The sequence below is a fragment of the Microtus oregoni genome, unplaced genomic scaffold (genome assembly GCF_018167655.1).
Source record: "Microtus oregoni isolate MIOR12 unplaced genomic scaffold, Mior012 000027F_ref0000203, whole genome shotgun sequence".
Classification (NCBI taxonomy): Eukaryota; Metazoa; Chordata; class Mammalia; order Rodentia; family Cricetidae; genus Microtus; species Microtus oregoni.
This window is the reverse complement of record NW_024543086.1, coordinates 20,810,914-20,830,548: the sequence shown is the minus strand read 5'-3', so window position 1 is coordinate 20,830,548 and position 19,635 is coordinate 20,810,914. Positions and strand designations below refer to the sequence as shown.

The following is a 19,635-nucleotide window of genomic DNA, read 5'->3' as shown; positions in this document are numbered from 1 at the left end:
CTGTGATGAAGGGAGAGGATTTAAGGAGTTTAGAGAATTCTGCATATAGCTACAGTTCCCATGCGCTTGGGGAGAGGGCCTGGTGCTTGGGACACAGGGTGTGCTTAGAGTCTAAGATGCTCAACTGAAAGGAAGAATGGGGTATCCAAGCTCACCCCGATGGACAATGGGGGTGGGCAGGTCAACAGGTTTGTCAGAGCCAGGGTCAGCAGGGCCAGGGAATCTCACCAGAATCTACTCTGCTACGCTTCCGGTGAATTATCCGCCCCTGCTTCTTAGCTGGCAAGGTCTGGGGGGTGTTGCTGGATTGGGTGGCAGGGCCCGGCATCTCCAGGGACACGGCACCCGTCGGTTTGGATCCCCCTTTATCCTTGGCCAGGACCAGATTGGAGGACTCTTGGGGTTTCCTGGCTCCAAGAGATGGCTCTTGGCCAGCTTTCACACGCTCACTCTCCTGCTCATTGGGCTCAGGCAGGGGCATCCTGGGTCTGAGAGCCTGGCCCTCAGGCCACCTTCAGCTCTCTGGCAGACGGGTAGTTCTTCCCCTTCTTCCTCTTCCTCCCAGAGGCTCTGTCCTAAGAGAAGAACCAAGGCAATTAGTGGAGGAGGCCCCTGAGCCTGGGGCTCTAACAAATGGACCTGGAGTGGAACCTGGGGGAGATAGAACTTCCTCAGCGCCCTGAGGTTGAGAGACTGCAGAGGAACCCTGGACAGATGCCCTCCCTGTACCTTTCCTGGTAGCCCCACCCAGCCTTTCCAGGGCTTCTGGTGACTAATACGCTGGTTATTGAGTTTCTATCTTAGAAGCCTCATCAATGCCTAGCACAGATCCCTTCCAGACCATTCTTAGTGAGCCATCTAATAGGTGAGAACAGGCACAGGAACCAGACATGCCTGAGAATGAAGAGGCCGAAATCCCACTGTGCCTGCTCAGATGCCTGGGCATCTACCAGGCTTGGCCCTGTGCACTTCACCTCAGTGCTGGGCACCTGTCTCAAAGCACCCAGGCCAGCCAGTGCTGCTACTCTGCGTGGCAGAAGGCTGAAGCCTAGCTCTGGGAAATGAGCCTCTCTGGGCTCACACAGGTTACCCCCTGACCTACTCTGGAGGCCTCAGCTCAGCCGGTCTTCCAGATACCAGAGGCCCTTTGCATTGACCTTGCAACTGCTGTTCCTGGTGTTGCCTTGGCTGGGCAGAGGCAGGGTTCCAGGCCTCCAGTACTGACAAGATGGTCGGATATGGAGTGCTACCCTAGGGTGGGCTGACATTCCTGTCTTTCTGGGACAACTGAGCAATATGTAGTTAGCAAGGGGTTTCCCACCTTTCATTAAGAGTCATTAAACAAGACAAAAGCACTCCTGACATTTTTAGCCTCTTTTTTTTTTTTTTTTTTTTTTTTTAAAGCTGAGTGTAGTGGTACATGCCTTTAATCTCAGCACTCAGGAGACTCAGTGTTCCAAAACTGGCCACAGTGATGACTCCACTCTGTTGAAAACACCAATGGATTTGGGGATGGAGTTCAATTGCTAAAATGCTTGCCTGGTGAATATAAGGCTACTTTCAGGCCCCAGAAACAAATAGAAGCAGGCACGATGACAGTTCATTCAGGAGGCCATGCGGAATGAGACCAGTCTGGGCTCATAATCAAGTCTAGTTTCAAAAAACAAAAATCCAGGCCAGTGGGATAGCTCAGTGGGTAGAAGTGCATAAGCCTGATCCCTGGAAGGCACATAAGAGTAGAACGATTCCACAGAGCTGTCTTCCGACCTCCACCCAAGTGTCACATCCTGAGACCTCTCCCACATCACACAAGCACAATAAAACACATAGACATACAAATAAACAGATCTCAGATACAAATGTAAGATGCCGACATTCATGTTGATGGGGATGTGGGGGTTCTCTATACAATCCTGTTTTTTATTTTTTATTTTTGTCTTTGTAAGTATGTACATGAGTGTGCACATTGGTGCTTGAATGTAAGTGTAGGCAAGCGAACCATGCATGTGGAGGTCACGTGACGACCTTGGGCGGCAGCCTCTGCCTTCACCTCACTGAGGCAGGGTCTCTGAGAGGCTGCTGGAAGGAAATGCCAGTTAGCTTGTTTACGAGAGTCCTGAGCATCTCCCCACATCTTACCACAGCGTGTTAGGACCATAGATACCTGATACCACATCTGGTCTTATGTGAACACTAGGATCCAAGCCCCAGTCCTCAACCCTATTTCAGTTACAAAAACAAAGCAAAACCAGACGGCATTGGTGGTGGTGGTGGTGGTACACATCTTTAATCCCAGCAGGGGCAAACAGATCTTGAGTTTGAGGCCAGCCTGGTCTACAGAGTGAGTTCCAAGACAGCCAGGGCTACACAAAGAAACTCTGTCTTGAAAAACCTAAAAACAAAACAAAAAACCCTAAACTACATCTTACTTATTGTCTATGTGCATGTGTGCATGCATTCAATTGCATGTGAGTCACAGTGCATGGAGGTCAAGGGACATGCAGCAGTCAGTTCTCTATGACCAAGATGGATTCTGGTTACCTAATCAGGTCCTCAGCAAGGCAGCAAGTGCCTTTCCCTGCCGAGTCATCTATCTAGCCCTTTAGGATTTGTTTGTTTGGGGATTTTTTTTCCTTGTTTGCTTTGAGACCAAGTCTCACTCACTATGTAGATGAGGCTGGCCTGGAACTCAAGATCCACCTACCTCTGCCCAGGCTGGCATCAAACTCACTCTGCAGCTGTGACTGGTCCTGAATGCCTAATCCTCCTTTCCCTACCTCCAACTGTTAAGATTATAGATGTGCGCCACCATGCCAATTCCTGTATTATTTACTTTGCCCAAAGACTTAGGCTTTAATGTGTTCATTTTGTAATATCCATTTCTCACTAGATATAAGCCTATAAAGAAAACACAGTGTGTCAGGTTAGGCAGATGTGAACAGTATATTCAAGAGTCCGAAATGTGTGGTTTATCTTCCATCTTCTCTCTTCCCTCAGTGCTAAGGTCAGAGCTGGGTGATTACTGTAGCCCTGCTGGTGGCTATGTTTCTCAGAGCAGGCCAAGATGCTCTGCAATGTTGGGAATTATCCAGTGCCTCTCAGACACAGCTGAGTCCAATCTCTACGTAAATCTCTAACTAAAATCCTGAAAGCCAGAAGCCTCTCTTGGCAGCTAAGAGCAGAGAACAGCTACCTTTACATCGGAGATAAGCTGTATTACCAAGGCCTTGCTGGGTAGGAGACCTGGGCCAAGCCCAGAACTCCCCTGGCCACTCTTACCCGCAAAGTAGGAAAAGTGGTGAATGAGGGTCAGGGGAGATGCTCAGTGGGTAAGAGTACTTGCTGTAAAAATATGAGATCCTGGGTTCAGCTTCCCGGCATCTCTGTGAAACAGGGTCTACACACCTATCTGTAAGCCCAGCTTTGGGGTGTGAGGCCAGGCAGACCTCAGGAGCTTGCTGCCACCCAGCCTCACTGAAACTGTAAGCTTCGGGTTCAGTGTGTGATTCTGTCTAAAACTAAGCTGGAGGCTGGCTTCCTCCTGACTCCCCTCCCCCAAGCAGTGAACGAAATACTGTAAGTGAATTGTGTGGGCAAGCATCGCTCCTGAGACAGGATGAAGGGGGTAGCAATCCCAGTAGGCCTGCCACTTATTAAAGAGGGGTTTTACAACCCCAGTATCGGTGAATCTGCTTCACTGTGAAGGGCAGGGCAGGGCAGGGCAGGGCAGGGCAGGGCAGGGCAGGGCAGGGCAGGTTGTTTATAGAACCTCTAGCCTCTATGCACTACATAAAATCCACTATCACCTCTTTTCCCAAGTTACTGTGGAACCAAAACTGCTGGCTGTCCCGGGAGGCGGGGACGGCAGTCGACTGTCTGAGAGCACTGTTTCAAAGCAATTTAGAAACACAGACACTGCAGCAGGATGTAATGGTGCACGTCTTTAATTCCACTACTCAGCAGGGAGGGACAGGAGGATCTTTGTGAGTTCAAGGCCAGCCTGGTCTACAAGCTGAGTTCTAGGAGTCTGACCTACATAAAGAGATCCTGTCTCAAAAAGAATAATTTATTTTAAAAATATAGATATTGAAGAGATGTCAGCCAGTAGAAACCTATTCTCCAAATACCTTGCTATAATTTGGATCATGACTGTCTCTCCCAAAGAACCACAGTGGCATCACTGGGAGGTCATAAATCTTTAGAGGAGGTCCTTAGACCACTGGGGTATGCCCTTGAGGGACATATGGGCACCCCAGCCTTCTCAGTCTTGACTTCTATGATATGAGCAGCTTGCCCCATTAAATGCTCCGAGCCACCATCACACAGCCCTCCCACTGCAAAGAATTCGTCTGCCAGACCTTGGACTAGACGTTCGAAAACCAAAGGAAATTACTATCTTCTCATTCTGTTTTCGTGACGTCATCATCTCCCTCCCCCTTGAGAAGTACACCAGCACTGAAATGTTTTGTCAAGCTGGGGACAGGGCTGAGGTGGGATGGCTCAGCAGACAGCAGCACTTGCTGTGTAAGATTGAGGACCTTAGCAGATGCCAGCATTCATGTGACTGTAGAAGGCAGAGACATGGCTTCCAGTATAGCTCCAGGTCCAGTGAGACCCTGTCTCAAAGGAATAAGGCAGAGAGTGACAGAATAGGCCTCTGCATGCATACACACACTCATGAGGAAACATGGGAAGCCAACTGATATATTCCCCTAGATCATAATTTGGCTAAACGGACTCCCTTACCCAGCCTGAGGTACCCTCAAACGTGTCTCTCCGTGTATGCAACCACATCATCTTCCATCTGCTTTCCTGTCAATGAGGCCTTCCTTCCTCGCCGACTCCCTCAGCTCAGCAAAATCTGGGCCGAGCTCTGATGGTCTTCAGCTTTGGTCACTCCAATTTTCCCCAAGAGTACCGACAAGATGACAAGCTACTCTTCTTAAAATTCAAGCGCACGCACGCACGCAAGCAATCAATCAAGTGCGTGTGCGGGGGACGCGCGCGCGCGCGCGCACACACACACACACACATATCCAGCAAAAGCTATCTCCGTCATAGCCTAGCATCTCATCGACTCTCCTGTAAGAAGCTCCCTTACCACAACTTCAGTTTTTCCCCCACAAGTCAGACTACTGGCTCTTGAAGAACAATGAGATAAACGAAATACCTGAATCATACCAGAAAACCTAAATCAAGCTTCAGCAATGGTATGAACCCTGGAAAGCAGAAAGTTAAAAACAAACAAAATCACCACCACCACCACAATCAAAAGATCTCTTTGGAATGGTTATGATTGTGAGAGTAAAGGAGGGTTAAAGGCGGCAGATAAACTAGGTCTTGAATCAATGGGTTAGCAAGTCAGTCGTTTAGAATAGAATGGAAAGGAACGGAACAGAAAGGAATGAATTAGAACAGTCTAATAGATCTGCGTCATGTGAGCCGGGTAAGCGGTTCTCTTTAAACTTGTGATTCACGAATCTATCGCCAGACACAGAATATACACATAAAACATATTTCTCAGTCTAGAATGAGTCACAAAGTTTGAAAGTCATAACGGGCAATCTATAGTCAGAACTAGGAGGGCTCATAACCAGCAAAAAGTGCAAGGTCACTGGGACCTGCGGCCGCAAGGATGGGCCGCGACAGAGGACAGAGCCAGGTAGACACGCACTGGGCAGGATGGACACGGTCCGAGGAAAATGAGAGAAAGTGTGATCCCGGATTTAGGGATGTTGAGATCGGTACAGGGGTAGGGTGGATTGGTGAAGAAAGGAGGCGCACCGCGGGTGACCGACGAGGCGGAGGCGCGAGCCCGAGCAGCGGAGCTGGGGCCCCTCCCTAGCACCGGGCCTGACCCCGGGGCAGCCGGAGCAGGCATCGCTCCGCCGGCCGGACCCTCCCGCCTGTAGGGGCCCGTCCTCACCGACGGCAGCGGACCCTGCGTCTCCGGCGGCTGAGCCACGAGGTCCTTCGTGTGGATCTCCGCCAACGGAGGTGACGGCCTAGCAACCGGGACTGCTCTAGGAACCAGGACCCCAGCGCCCGCTCCCGCCGCCAACTGCCCCCCGGGGAGGGATCCCGTGCCCGCGCGCGCGCCCCCGCGTGGAGCCGGCTAGGAACGCCTAAACATTACTAGCGAGCATGCGCAGCAGAGGCGCGGAGCCATTCCTAAGGCGGATATCACTTCTCCGGGTCTTCACTGCCCAGCGCCAACCTAACACCATAGCCAATCAGCGTGCAGGGGCGGGTCTATTAACATGGGGGAGGCGGGACAACCCATGGTCCGGCTACAGCATCCGGTGGGGCAGGGCAGCAGGTGAATTTGTTGTGTGGATGCAGGCGGGGCATCCACACAAAGAGGGTTCCGCGGGAAGTCTTGATTGAGACACCAGGCCTTCCGTAGGATTTGACTGTAGTGTTTGTTTGCTTAAATGCGTTCTTAGGCCGGTGTTCATGCTGAACTTGCTTTTTTTTTTAATTAAAAAAATTTTTCTTATTTATTTTGGCTTTTCAAGACAGGGTTTCTCTGTGTAGCCCTGGCTGTATTGGACTGCTCTGTAGGCCAGACTGGCCTCGAACTCAGATCTGCCTGCCTCTACCTCTAGAGTTCTGGGATTAAAGGCTTCACCACCGCCCCCCAGCGTTCTTTTTTTAAACATACATCTTACATTAAAAAAAAATTCTTACGTATTTGAGTGTTCTGTCTACATGTGTATCTGTACCATGTACATGGCTGGTGCCTACGGAAGTCAGAAGAGAGTGTCGGATCCCCTCGAACTGGAGTTGCCAATAGTTGTGAACCACCGTATGGGTGCTGGGCTTCAAGCCTGGGTCCTCTGGAAGAGCAGTCAGTGTTCTTTTTTTTTTTTAATTATTTATTTATTATTACACAGTGTTCGGTGTGCATGTCAGATCAAATTACAGATGGTTGTGAGCCACCATATGGTTGCTGGGAATTGAACTCAGGACCTCTGGAAGAACAGCCAGTGCTCTTAACCACTGAGCCACCTCTCCAGTTTTCCTAAACTTTCTTATGCAGCACATTGAAGCCTTTAAATATCCTTCACTCAATCCAAGACAATCTGAGATTCAAAGTAATGACAATACCAGATCACAGGTTTAAATAAGAATCCAGGAGCTGGGTTGGGTGGTGGTGGCACACGCCTCTAAACCAGCATTCAGGAGGCAGAGGCAAGCCGATCTCTGAGGTCGAGGCCAACCTGGTCTAGAAAAGGAAGTCCAAGAACAACCAGGGATTATTACACAGAGAAACCCTGTCTTGAAAAATAGAAGGGGGAGGAGGAATAGGAAGGAGGAGGAGGAGGAGAAGAAGAGGAAGAGGAAGAGGAGGAGAAAAGAATCTTCTGGAGCTAGATGTGATGTGGTACAAATGAAATTGAAGCAGAAGAATCAGGAATTCAAGGAATTCAAATCCATCCTCAGCTATATAATGAATGCAAGACAATCTGGGCTACATGAGACTCTGTCTTAAAAACATCACCACCATAAGTGAATAAGTAAATGGAAGATAGAGGGTTTTTTTGAAATCTAAAACCTAAAAAACACAGAAAATGCAAAGCCTAGTGTGGAGGGGCAAGCCTGTAATCACAGGAGGCAGGAGGCAGAGGCAAGGGAATGAGGCCATTCTGAGCTACACAGTGAGTCCTAGGGAAGCCAGTGCTACATAGCATGTCTCAAAAAGGCTAGAAAGATGGCTTAGGCAGTGTTTCTCAACCTTCCCAATCCTGCGAACCTTTAATACAGTTCTTCGTGTTGTGGTGACTGAAAGACCATCCAAGAGTGTCTTTCCTCTGGGGAGACCCTTCCCAAGGAACAGCGAGACCACTTGTACGGATGCAAACAGCAAGAGGTTTATTCAGATACACAGGTACCTGGGGCGACAAAGTCTCTCAGAGGACTTGTGTGCCTTTAGGTCGGGGTAATGGGTTTATATATGTTTTGGGGAGCAAAAAGCATGGTACAGAAGCGAGAAGCGTAGTTACAGGGTTTTCATTGGTCAGTTTGAATGTGGCCGAGTTCAGGTTGGGACAAGGTCTCTAGTTCCCGAGAATTCAGATATGGGCTACCTTGGCTCTTATCTAGGGCAGACTTCACCGTTTCTCCCCACCTGGGACAGACGGCGCCTAGCCATATTCTCGGTATTCCCGTTCCTCCCCCGGCCCAGCCACAGGTGTCTCTAGCTCGTTTTGGCAGCTTTTAAACTGCCCTTTGTTCAAACCCTGAATATTCAGTACAAGCCTTGTAAAATGGTGTTACCGGTGCTAAGTTGTTTAACAAGCTGGGCGGGGGGTCTTTCAGTGACCCCAACCATAAAATTATTTTTGTTGCTACTTCATAAAATTGTTAAGAATCTCATAATGTAAATATTTTTTTGGAGATAGAGGTTTGCCAAAGGGGTCTTGACCCACAGACTGAGAACTTCTGGCTTAGAATTTCTCAGCACTTACTGCTCTCGCAGAGAACAAAGTTCCGTTAAGGGAGGTCTGACCTCCTCTTCTGGCCTCCATCAGAATCAGGCATCTGCATGTTATGATACATCAGGCAAATGCTCACCCAGATGAAAGGAAAATAAGTCCTTGAGGCTGGGCAGTGGCAGCGCACACCTTTATTCCCAGCACTTGGAAGGCAGAAGCAGGTGGATCTCTCAGTAAGTTCGAGGCCAGTCTGGTCTACAAAGCTAGTTCCAAGACAGCTGAGGCTACACAGAGAAACTCTGTCTCGAAAATCCAATAGACAAATAAATCAACAAATAAATATTTTAAAACAAAAAAACCGAGCATGGTGGCCACGTCCCAGTTCTTGAGAGGTAGGTTTTGAGACAATCTCAGTTTGGCCAGGTGTGATGACCCACACTTTGAATCCTAGCTTCTTGGGAGGTGGAAAAATAGTCAGGAACTCAAGGACACAAGGGGCCCTGCTTTAAAAGCCCAAGTTTAAGAACAGGCATGGTGGTTGCTCGCCGGTAATCCTAGTATCCAGGAGGCAGAAGGGGGCTTGCTCCCAGGGAGGACTGTTTGTTCTGCCTCGTATTCAGCTTTTTTTTTTTTTTTTTTGGTTTTTCGAGACAGGGTTTCTCTGTAGCTTTGGAGCCTGTCCTGGAACTAGCTCTTATAGACCAGGCTGGTCTCAAACTCACAGAGATCCGCCTGCCTCTGCCTCCCGAGTGCTGGGATTAAAGGCGTGCGCCACCACCGCCCGGCTCGTATTCAGCTTTTACCACAGATTTTTACCACAGGATTAGCAGGCTCCCCCTTCACTTCAGAGTTGGTGCGACAACCATCTGTAATGAGGTCTGGTGCCCTCTTCTGGCCTGCAGGCACACACAGACAGAATATTGTATACATAATAAATAAATAAATATTTTAAAAAAAAAAAACAGAGTTGGTGCGACACCAGCTTCCTGCAAGTCCCCCCACCGCGGGCTACTCTGACCCACACATCTGAACTGTACATGGGCAGAACCTATAAACCCTCTGCGTTTTGGTAATACCAAATCTCTGTCCCATTTTTCCTTTTCATGCTCTGCCTGTTCGTGGCCCTGCAGGCTCCTCTCCTTACGGTCTCCATACTAATAAACTCAGGAGCCCAAGTAGACAAAGAACCCTTCCCTGGTAGTGTTAGCTTACGGGTGTGGGGATGGGGCAGGAAGCAGGCGCAATAAATCTAATACATTGTTTGAATGCAAGAAGCCATTCTGTGTCTGGTGCTTAAGAAGCCCTTGTTTCTGACATTCTGCCGAGCAGTACTGACTGAAATCAGTAATCCAAGACCTCACTCCAGGAGGCGCTCAGGTACCGCGGAGAAGCGGGAGGGCGCGGATAGTGCGCGCCCCCATCTGGACTCTGGGAGCAATTGTGAGGCAGAGTCTTGGCGGCGGAAATCTAGGAGTACTGGAAAACATACACAGGCTGGAGGAAAACATATAGGGGTTTGCACACAAAGGTCAGGGTCGCCTTGCCCCCTTCTGGCCCCACTTCTCCCTTGCTCTATTCTCAGGCCTGGGGGAGATGCGGGATGGGAGTGTGTGTTTAGGCCAGAAGTTAACAAATGCTCTCCCTCTTATTTTTTGAAACTGGGATCTCACTGGACTTGAAGCTTGATGATTTGGTTAGACTGGCTGGTCAGCATGCCCCAGGGATCCTACTCTTGTTAGGGGTCCAGGCTGTGTGTGTGATTTCTTGGGTGGCCTTGCACTCTTGTGAGGATCCCAGGCAGATCCTTGACAAGTCTCAGGTGTTGGCTCAGCCCTTCCTCAGTGATACTTGTAGGGAGGAGGCTGGGGTCCCATGTTGGGAGCCAGCAGTCTGAGGGTCTTTTTCTAGGGAGCAGGCTTAGATTAGGAAGGACAATGGCCTATGGTAACCTCGGCTAGAGGGAACCTGATGCCTCTTGCAGAGGGAAGGGGCAGGCAGTGATGAAGACCAGGCTGTCCTGGGTCCAGGGCAGGGGTACCATTTCAGGCTAGCGGCAGCACAGGGACGAAGCCTTGGGAACCACTCTGCCAAGAGCTCGTTTTCCAGGCCACGGTAGCCCACCTGTGAAGCTACAGGTTGGAGGCCCAAGAGAGACTCTGCCAGTCCAAGGGCTCAGAGCAGGCAAGTCTGGGGTGGGAAGGATGGGGAGAAAGGAAGTCTCCAGAGTGATGGGGTCAGAGCGGGTCTCCAACAACCCAAAATCCTCCAGTGTTTTAAACCTGCCCTAGCCTGGAGGGGGTGGCACATGTCGTTAATGCCAGCACTTGGGAGGCAGAGGCAGATGGGTCTCTGAGTCTGAGGCCAGCCTGGTCTACAGACTAAGTTCCAGAACAGCCTGGACTATATACAGTGAAGCCCTGCCTGGAACAAAAAAACAACAGCAACAACAAAAACCTACCCATGGAGGGAAATAGCAGACAGTTTATTTCCTTTTTTCCTTCTTGCTTATAAAAGTAACTGATACAGCGAGCAGCACAGGCTGGAGCAGCTGCCAAGGTTAAGGGGAAGGGCTGGGTGCCTCAGGGAACGCAGGGCTCCCCTCAGGACTTGAAGACGACACCTCAGACTCTCCACTGTCTTCTGGGCCACCTGCTTCGAGAAGAAAGGCAGATAGGTCAGGCTGATAACAAGGAGCAAAGGAAGACTGGGGGAGGCTGGCCCCGCGCTCACACTGCTCTCCTGTGAGGTGAGAGTCACCTTACCCGCGGCTTCTTAGGGGTCAGTACGGGGCCAGATACCTTTCTTAACTGATTTAGAGAAGTACTTGCCACAATGGAAATACTGTTCCTAAAAAGCCATGAAGGTCAGGGTCACAAACGTTTCTAGGAAACATCTGAGCAGGAAGTGGCTGAGTCGCCACCAGCTGACCCTGGGTAGAGCAGAGACAGGGAGGTGTGCGTGAGGGAACAATGGACGGGGGATTGTCAGCTGATCAAGAGCAGCTGCCCAGCACAGCCCTGAAAGGGTACCAGCCTTCCTTAGCATTTCATCTGGAGACGCGAGTTTGGCCCCAGTTCTCACAGAAGCCATGTTGCTGCAGAGCCTGCACTTACACAGGAAGCAGCTAAGGTCTCCTGTGATTGGAAAGGTACACAAGATGTCCCCATACCCCAGTCCTGTGGGAAGCATGGGATCCCAGCCAGACTCCACTCCTCTGTGTAGATGGTCTCTGTGTAGTGACAGACCCATCCTCTGCCCCCGTGCTGGTGGGAACCAGGTTGGGGGACAGGGAGGCGCCCAGAGCAGGACTGACTAGGGGGAGCAGAGAGTCAGCACACCAAAGTCTTTCTTGACTCCTCAGCACTGCTCCAGCTGCAGCTGGGGTTGAGGGTCCTCAGGGTCCCCAAAGAACTCCAGGTTTGTAGCCATGGTCACTCCATCTTAGTTTTCCTGAGATTTTAGCTTCTGTGGGTGGGGGTGGGAGCAGGACTATGAATCCTTACAACCTTAGGCTATCCCCTTACATCCCTACCCCTGTGGCAGGGTCCCTGGCCCTAGCTAACTGACGGTGGCACAGGAGCTTTCTTGTCTTCCTCCTCAGCGAGTGCATGGCTGATCCCAAGGGGCCGTCTGTGAAAAGGCAGAAAATGGAGGCCCAGGACTTGGCTTTTCTCATCCTCAGCATCTCAGGGCCTGCCAGATGCTATTCTGTCGGGAGAGATCAGCTCACTTATCTTCTCCCTGCCACTGAGCATCCCTAAAGGTTTGTTTGAGTTGCAGCATCACCTGCTCCAAGCCTAGTGGGGAAGGGAAACTGCTTCAGACTAACACCCACCCACTCTCATGGTAAAAGTCATACAAAGGGACAAGAGAGACAATGTCAGATAGACAACCATACACAGAGCACATACAGTAATGGGCACAACATACACACGCACAGTAAGACACCCAGGTTGGGGCACTTCCAGCTCCACCCAGGAAGCTGTCTTGTCACCCTCCCTGGACCTCCAGGTGCTTTTGGTGCCTAGGGCTCTCCTTTCAGCTCTGGTGACGCTGGGGACTATGTCTGTGTACTGGCATGTGCACCACATCCTAGACCAAGTCTCAAGTCTTTAACTTGTGTTAAGTGCTCCTGTGGCCACCACCCCAATGTCCTGATACTGAGTACTCCAAACTTGGCTACTTGCTGTTCTCCTGTACCATCCTGAGTCCTTGAAAGGGTATCTGCCAGCCCTCTTTTGCTTGTCCCCAGCGAATTCCTCTGCTACTGCCACCTCACTACTCCCAGGGAGGCCTGAGATAACCACAGGTCCCAAGAATCTGACTTGAGGCCAGCCTGAGCCGAGTACTGCGAGAGGGACAGTTTGCTGTCACCGGTCACCACCCACCCAGTCACACTTGAGGAAGGTGCACAGCCATGGTGGAGTGGTAAGGGGTGAGGCTCGAGTTACCCATGGCCTCCCATCATCTCTTCACTGCAAACAAGAGCAGAGGGCACTGAGCTTTCCCAGCAAGCCTTGGACCCTCATCAGCCTGCAACTTCCAAGGCTACTTCTCTGCTGCCCCGACAGTGTCCTGGAGCCCTGTTCTGTCCGCTGTGGTGGCTTCAGTGTGAGTAAGGCTGGGTCAGAAGGGACAGGGAGGGGGGGGGGGGTCCCCACAGCTTCTGTTGGCCTTGAGGCCCAGCACTCAGTGAACACAGAACTGCAGGTCTACCAATGGGTAAACTGTCCGACTAAAGAAATGTCGGTACTTTTTGTACCGGCTGTGAAATGCTTGTGGAACATGTGGCAGGTGCCCAAGAAGCCCAGGCCTTGGGAAACACCTGTGTGTAGCCAAGACCTTGAGAGTCACCAGCAGCCTCCAGCATGGACATGCATGGCAGCAGGCCCACCTCAACCTCCGACACTCCTGTAATGAAGCAAGGCATGCAGGTCATGCAGAGGGAACTCTAAGGGACAAGGCTACTTGGCTCCTCAAGGAGTACCCAGCAGCACCTATAACCCCTGAGCCCTCTACCTCCCACCTGTGCTCAGAAAAGTAGAGGAGCAGGGATCGTGACAGCAAAGGGAAGAGCGGGGACTCTCAGAACTGGAGCCAGTTGCCTATGGCAGCTCTGAAAGGGACCATATCTCTGAGGGGGCAGCGCCAGCTACAGGAGCCTCACCCAGGTCCAGCTTGCTGCGCTTCTGTTCGGGCTTCTGGGGGGCTGCTTCAATGGCCCGTTGAGCCTCGGGGTGAGTCTTGAGGAGGGCCTTGGCCAGGGTGGCGGGGCCTGGCACCCCCAGGGACATGATGCAGTGCACTCCTCTGCGTTTGGCCGCGGCCACTTTGGCGCTGTCTTTGGAAGCTGTCAGCAGGACCAGTTTGGAGCATTTTCTGGGCTTCCTGGGGGCTGCTGGGACCACATCTGTGCCAGGCTGGGGAGCTGGCTCCTGGCTGGCCTTCATGCTCTCACCCTCCTGCTCACTGGGCTTGGGTTGGAGCATCCCAGGACCAGCAGCCTGTTTCTCAGGCCACGTCGCCCTAGCAGATAGGTCTCTCCTTTTCCTCCTCCTCCTCCCTGGCCAGGAACCCGGGAGTCCAGGGGCTCTGTCCTAAGGGAGGAGGCAAAGCAGTCAGTGGGGGAGGATGGGGTGCTACCAAATGGATCTGAGATGTAGCTTAGGGTGATGGTGGGAATGAGCGATTTCACCCTTCACTGTTTTACTATGCCATGAACTCATTCCTATGCCCCCAGTGGCAACAGAGTTAACATCTACAAAAAGATGAGTCATATTTATTCACAAGGTAATTTTTCCCAGTAGTCCATTACTCAGAAGAAAAGGGTCTCCTGTGCAACGCAAGTGTCAGCAAAGAAAATACATATAAGCTGGACTCAGTGGTAGTGCTCACATAGCATGCACAAGATCCTAAGTTAGATCCCTGGAACCTCAAAAAAAGTTAAACAGCAAGTAAAGAAGATTACTACAAATCGCTGGGCAGTGGTGGTACAATCTTTTAATCCTAGCATTCAGGAGGCAGGTGGATCTCCGCGAGTGAGGCCACCCTGGTGTACAAACCAAGTTCCAGGACAGCCAAGGCTATTACACAGAGAAACCCTGTCTCAAAAACAAGCAAACAAACAAAGATTAATACAAATCACTAGAATAAAATCAAGCACATTAAAATTTAGGATTAGGCATGACGGTACAAGCCTTTAAACCCAGCACTCAGGAAACAGAGGCAGGCAGATCTATGAGTTTGAGGCCAGCCGGGTCTATATAAAAAGTTCCAGTTCCAGGACATCCAGGACTATATAAAAAGACCTTGTCAAAAAAAAAAATCCTAGTTTTAGACTGGGGATATAGTTCAGGAACACAGCACACTTGCCTAGCATTCAAGTGGTCAATCCATAGCACAGGGAGGAAAAGATCTTGTTTCAGACTTAGAACCCAAGTTGACAAAGACAGAAGAGACCCAGAGGCTCAGTTAACAAAGTCCTGCTGTGCAAGTCCCAAGCTTGGATACCAACATGCACTTAGAAAGCCTGGTGTGGGGGCTGGAGAGATGGCTCAGTGGTTAAGAGCATTACCTGCTCTTCCAAAGGTCCTGAGTTCAATTCCCAGCAACCACATGGTGGCTCACAACCATCTGTAATGAGGTCTGGTACCCTCTTCTGGCCTGCAGGCATACATGTAGACAGAATATTATATACATAATAAACAAATATATGTAAAAAAGAAAGCCTGGTGTGTTTAGCCTCGAGGAAGATAGTATCGAGGAAGATACTCAGTACCAACCTCTGACTTGCACCTGCACATGAGAGCACCTGCAGACACACATACACACGGTATGTCACATGTATACGTACACTATGCCATACATGCAAACACACAACAGAGAGACCCAGAAACCTCTTGGATGAAATGGTGTGAGGGAGTGGTCGGGTACCCTGCCCTATCTTCTTGCCAAGTCCAGCACAGAGCAGTCCAAGTCGAGACCTGATGTCAATCTTGATCTTCATTACAGGAACCCAATGATGTCCCTCCCAAGTATGACCACCATCCCACTCTGCCCCTGGGGAGGTAACCTTGGACACTTAGTACCACACAGCTGGTGAGGGTCAGGACTGGAACCCAGGCCCACTGGCCAAGAGCCAATTCCAGTAAGAAAAGCTCTCCACAGAGAGAGTCCACCCTTAAGCGGATAGAATTATAACCCTAAGAATAAAATAAACATCCACAAGTCCATAAAGATATAAATAACAGTATACACTGGAGAGGGCCCGAGTCTTCCTCATGAGTTCCAGGGCTGGGAACAGAGTTGGGAGAATGTCTGTCCAGCATGCACAAAACCATGGGTTCCAGTGCCAATGCCACATAAACCTTTTATGGTAGCACATGACCATAATCTCAGCACTGGGAGTTCAAGGTCACCGTTGGCCATATACAGGGTTCAAGGCCAGGTCAGGCTAAACCAGACCCTGTCTCAAGCTAACAGAATTCTAAAGAGGATGTTCCTCCTTGAGACGACCTTAAATCCTCTCCCTTGTCACTTAGTGACTCATTCCCAAGGAAACAGGGATGATAATAGGAACCACGGGGCTCATACATCACCTCCACCAGGTGATCAGAGTCAACATTATTTGCAATGAGTCACACAGATGTGAGGTGACAGCGCTGAGCTGTGTTGAGGCCTTCACCTTTGTGAGATCCCAGGAAACCTCAGCCCCGCATTACCGGTTATTCTACAAAACGTCTGGCTAATGCCCTTCAAATCTGCCAACACTACACGGTGGTGCCCATGATCTGGGATGAATTCGGGATGATGATGAGAATGGGTGATTTTGCTGTTCACAATCCCACCTTTCACAACCTTTTAAAAAAGATTTATTTCGGGGCTGGAGAGATGGCTCAGAGGTTAAGAGCATTGCCTGCTCTTCCAAAGGTCCTGAGTTCAATTCCCAGCAACCACATGGTGGTTCACAACCATCCGTAATGAGGTCTGGTGCCCTCTCCTGGCCTGCAGGCATACACACAGACAGAATATTGGATACATAATAAATAAATAAATAAATAAAAAATTAAAAAAAAAAAAGATTTATTTCTACTATTTTTATTTATGTGTGTCTGTGAGAGTGAATGCCACATGAGCAGGTGCCCTTTGAGGCTAGAAGAGGGTGTCGGGTCACTTGGAGCTGAAGTTACAGGTGGTTGCGGGCTGCCCAACATGGGTGCTGGGAGCCCAACTTGGGGCTTCTGAAAGAGTGGTGGGCGCTCTTAACTGCTGAGCCATCTCTCCAGACCACCCTCTCAAACTGTAACATCCACGAACTCTTTCTTTCTTTCTTTCTTTCTTTCTTTCTTTTTTTTGCAGTAGACACACATTTAACATTTTAAAAGATAGGATACATTTACTTGAAAGGTAATTTTTTTTTATTAGTCTTCTACTTAGAGATAAACAGCCTCAGACTAGATCTTCCACATATGAGGGTGAAGCAGGAGGACCAGGAGTTCAAGATCAGCCTGGGCTACGCGAGACCCAGTCTCAAACAAAATGAATGAATGAATGACTAAATAAATAGCTAAGTGAAGCTAGGTGTGGTGGCTCACACCTAAAATCCCAGACTAAGGAGAGTGAAGTGGCAAGACTGTCATGCATTCCAACTTCAAGAAGAAAAAAGCACTTGCTGTACAACCTTGAGGACCTGAGTTCAAGTCCTCAGCACCATGAAAAAGCCAGGCCTGGCCATACATGCCTAAGCCCATCACTGGAAGCGGAGACATTCAGATCCCTGCAGTCCCTGAAGCTTGCTGGCTGACCCATCTGCTTCGCTAAAATGGTGAGCTTCCGGTTCAAGTTAGAGGCGTTGTTTCAAGGGAATAAGGTGGGCAGTGGGCAGGGGGCAGGGGGCATTCAACATCCTCCTCTTGCTTCTGCATGTGTACAGCAGTGTACACCCCCACACACATACCACACACACAATGACCCACACCACTACCCCCCAAAAAAGTGAAGAGTTGGTGTAGCCCGGTTGAGAGCTTGCCTAGTGAAGCAACCCGCATGACCTTGGTCATGACCAAGGAGACCAGAAGAGCAAAAACGGCTCAAGACCCAAGAGCACACAATGAGTGGGAGGCATTCACACATCATCATCTGTGAGAGGCAGAATAATGACCCCTGAGATGTCCAGGTCCCAGGCCCTTGAGGCTGGTGTCACGGCATACACCTACCATCCCAGCAGTAGGAAGGCTAAAGCAGGAGGACTAGGGTTCAAGTCAAATCTACTTATCCAGAGCCTGCCTCCAAAACAAGGGTTATCAAGATGGCTCAGCAGGCAACAGTGCTTTCCACTGAGCCTCAAGAATTGAGTTCCATCCCATGATGCACCTGGTAGGAGATTCAGCTCCCACAAGCTGTCCTCTGACAGCCACAGGCATAAACACACTCCGGCTCCCTCCCCCAAATCAAACAGAAGAAACAGGGTAGGATAGATTGCTCAGTGGTCAGGGGCTTTCTGCTCTTCCAGAGGATGGGGATTTGGTTCCCAGCACCCACATCTGGCCTCTAAAATGTACAAAGATGAAGTTGTGTTATTTTGAGTCACTAGATTGGTGGCGATTTGTTATGGTGGCCATAAAACAATTAAGGTCCAAACTCTTACTGACAAGGCTTTAGAGGTTTGGAACTTCTCTTGTTATCTTGGGGTGCTCAATAGAATTACCTTCATCAAGATGAGGGTGAACCAGCAATGTCCCAAGAGAAGGACAGACCTCCTTACCCTCTCTGGGCTGGTTTGATCTGGAGTTGCTAGCATCAGGTGAAGGGGAAAGTCATTGAAGTCAGGATGCCAACAGCTGTTCCCATAGTCAGTGTCCTGCCAGTCATGGAGGACGTGTGAGAGGACTGCTTAGGGAATGATATGAGGCTGGGGCGTGCAGGGCATATTCTCACAGGGAGACAGAAGGAAAAGGCAGTGAACCTCCCAAAAGGCCAAGAACTGAATAATATGTAGAGCAGAGCAAAGTTTCTCCTGTCTCCTAATTACCTTGACTCAGAATGATACCTTCCACCACCCTTGGCCAACACATCGGGTCTTGAGCCTAAAACGCCCCAGTTCCCTGCTCCCCTACCACCAATGCCCTCCACCCCAGTCTCTAAAGCATCTCCCCAGCTTCCAGCCCTCAAATTCTGCCACTGGGACAAGAACCCTCAGGACAGATGCGACAAAACTGCAGAGGTTAAGGATGGGTGTGTACCAGGCAGATTGGGGTAGGTGAGCATTAGGAGGGCGGGGTCCCAGATTGGGGGTGTTCAGGTTCGGTTCAGGGGTAGGGTGGGTTAGTCAAAGGGAAGCATGGAGAAAGGAAGAGCCTTGCAGATGGCAGGCAAGGAGAGGGGCAGAACCAGGGACCCTTTCCTAGCACCAATCCCTGATCCCGGGACAGCCAGGTCGGGAGTAGCTTCGCGGGCTGGAACCCTCCCGCCCGCTGGGGCCCGTCCTCACCGACGGCAGCAGGCCCAGCCTCTCGGACGACGGAGCTGTGGCGGGTCCCTCAGCCTCAGTGCTTTTGGGACCCCGCCTTGGCTCCCGCCGTCACCTCAAGCTGGGGTCACGGGGAGAGCATGCGCAGTAGGGCCATGAGAGCGATCCATTCCTTTGACAAATTCCGCTTATCCGGATATTACCTTCGCAGCAGCGAGTGGACCGCTTGATCAATCGGCGTGAGAGGCGGGCTCATTACCTTGAAGGGGACGGAGCCAGTAGTGATGGAGCTTTTCGGATGGAGCATCCTGGATTTTGGATCCTGGGTATGGTTTACTGACGTCTTTCCACTCACTTCGCAGTATTTGATCTGACACCCTGCGGAAGAAGCCGGGACATTTATTTAAAGGTTCTTTTCTGCCCCATTGAGGTAATGGAAATGCCCTTCTCTTCATTGACGCTAACTGGATTATTCAGCCAAGAATTTCTAACTGCGCAGCAGCGTTCGACGTTAGTCCGGCTCTCACCCATTACTACAGCCCTCGCCCATTAGTCCATCTTTCGTCACTAGTTTGGCCCTAGCCCATTGTTGTGGTCACCTCCTGCTGGTATAGCCCTGACTCATAGCATTTCGTCCCAGAAACCTTGCACTGTGGAGGTGAGACTTGGGATGGCTCAGGACTCTGCGTTCTTCCTGTATTTTGCGTGCTCGCGTATCCTGACATCCTG

At 50.4% G+C, this 19,635-nt stretch overlaps 1 protein-coding gene across 5 annotated transcripts in view; it reads right to left on the bottom strand.

The window, feature by feature from the left end:
* The window catches only part of Flywch1 (FLYWCH-type zinc finger 1), a 30,635-nt gene extending 11,208 nt beyond the window's left edge, over positions 1-19,427 (bottom strand). The window contains exons 1-3 of one of the 5 annotated variants that reach the window (XM_041676205.1): positions 19,166-19,427; positions 13,606-14,035; positions 10,392-11,087 (exon numbers count right to left, since the gene is read on the bottom strand). In XM_041676205.1, coding sequence (XP_041532139.1) covers positions 10,996-11,087; positions 13,606-14,035; positions 19,166-19,213 — 570 coding nt within the window. In that variant the 5' untranslated portion in view covers positions 19,214-19,427 and the 3' untranslated portion in view covers positions 10,392-10,995. Of the gene's footprint in view, positions 1-228; positions 576-4,746; positions 4,901-5,926; positions 6,110-10,391; positions 11,088-13,605; positions 14,036-19,165 lie in introns of those variants that run through there. The other 4 variants (XM_041676206.1, XM_041676202.1, XM_041676204.1 and 1 more) reach the window with 4 other exon arrangements.
* Between the last annotated feature and the right edge of the window lie 208 nt (positions 19,428-19,635).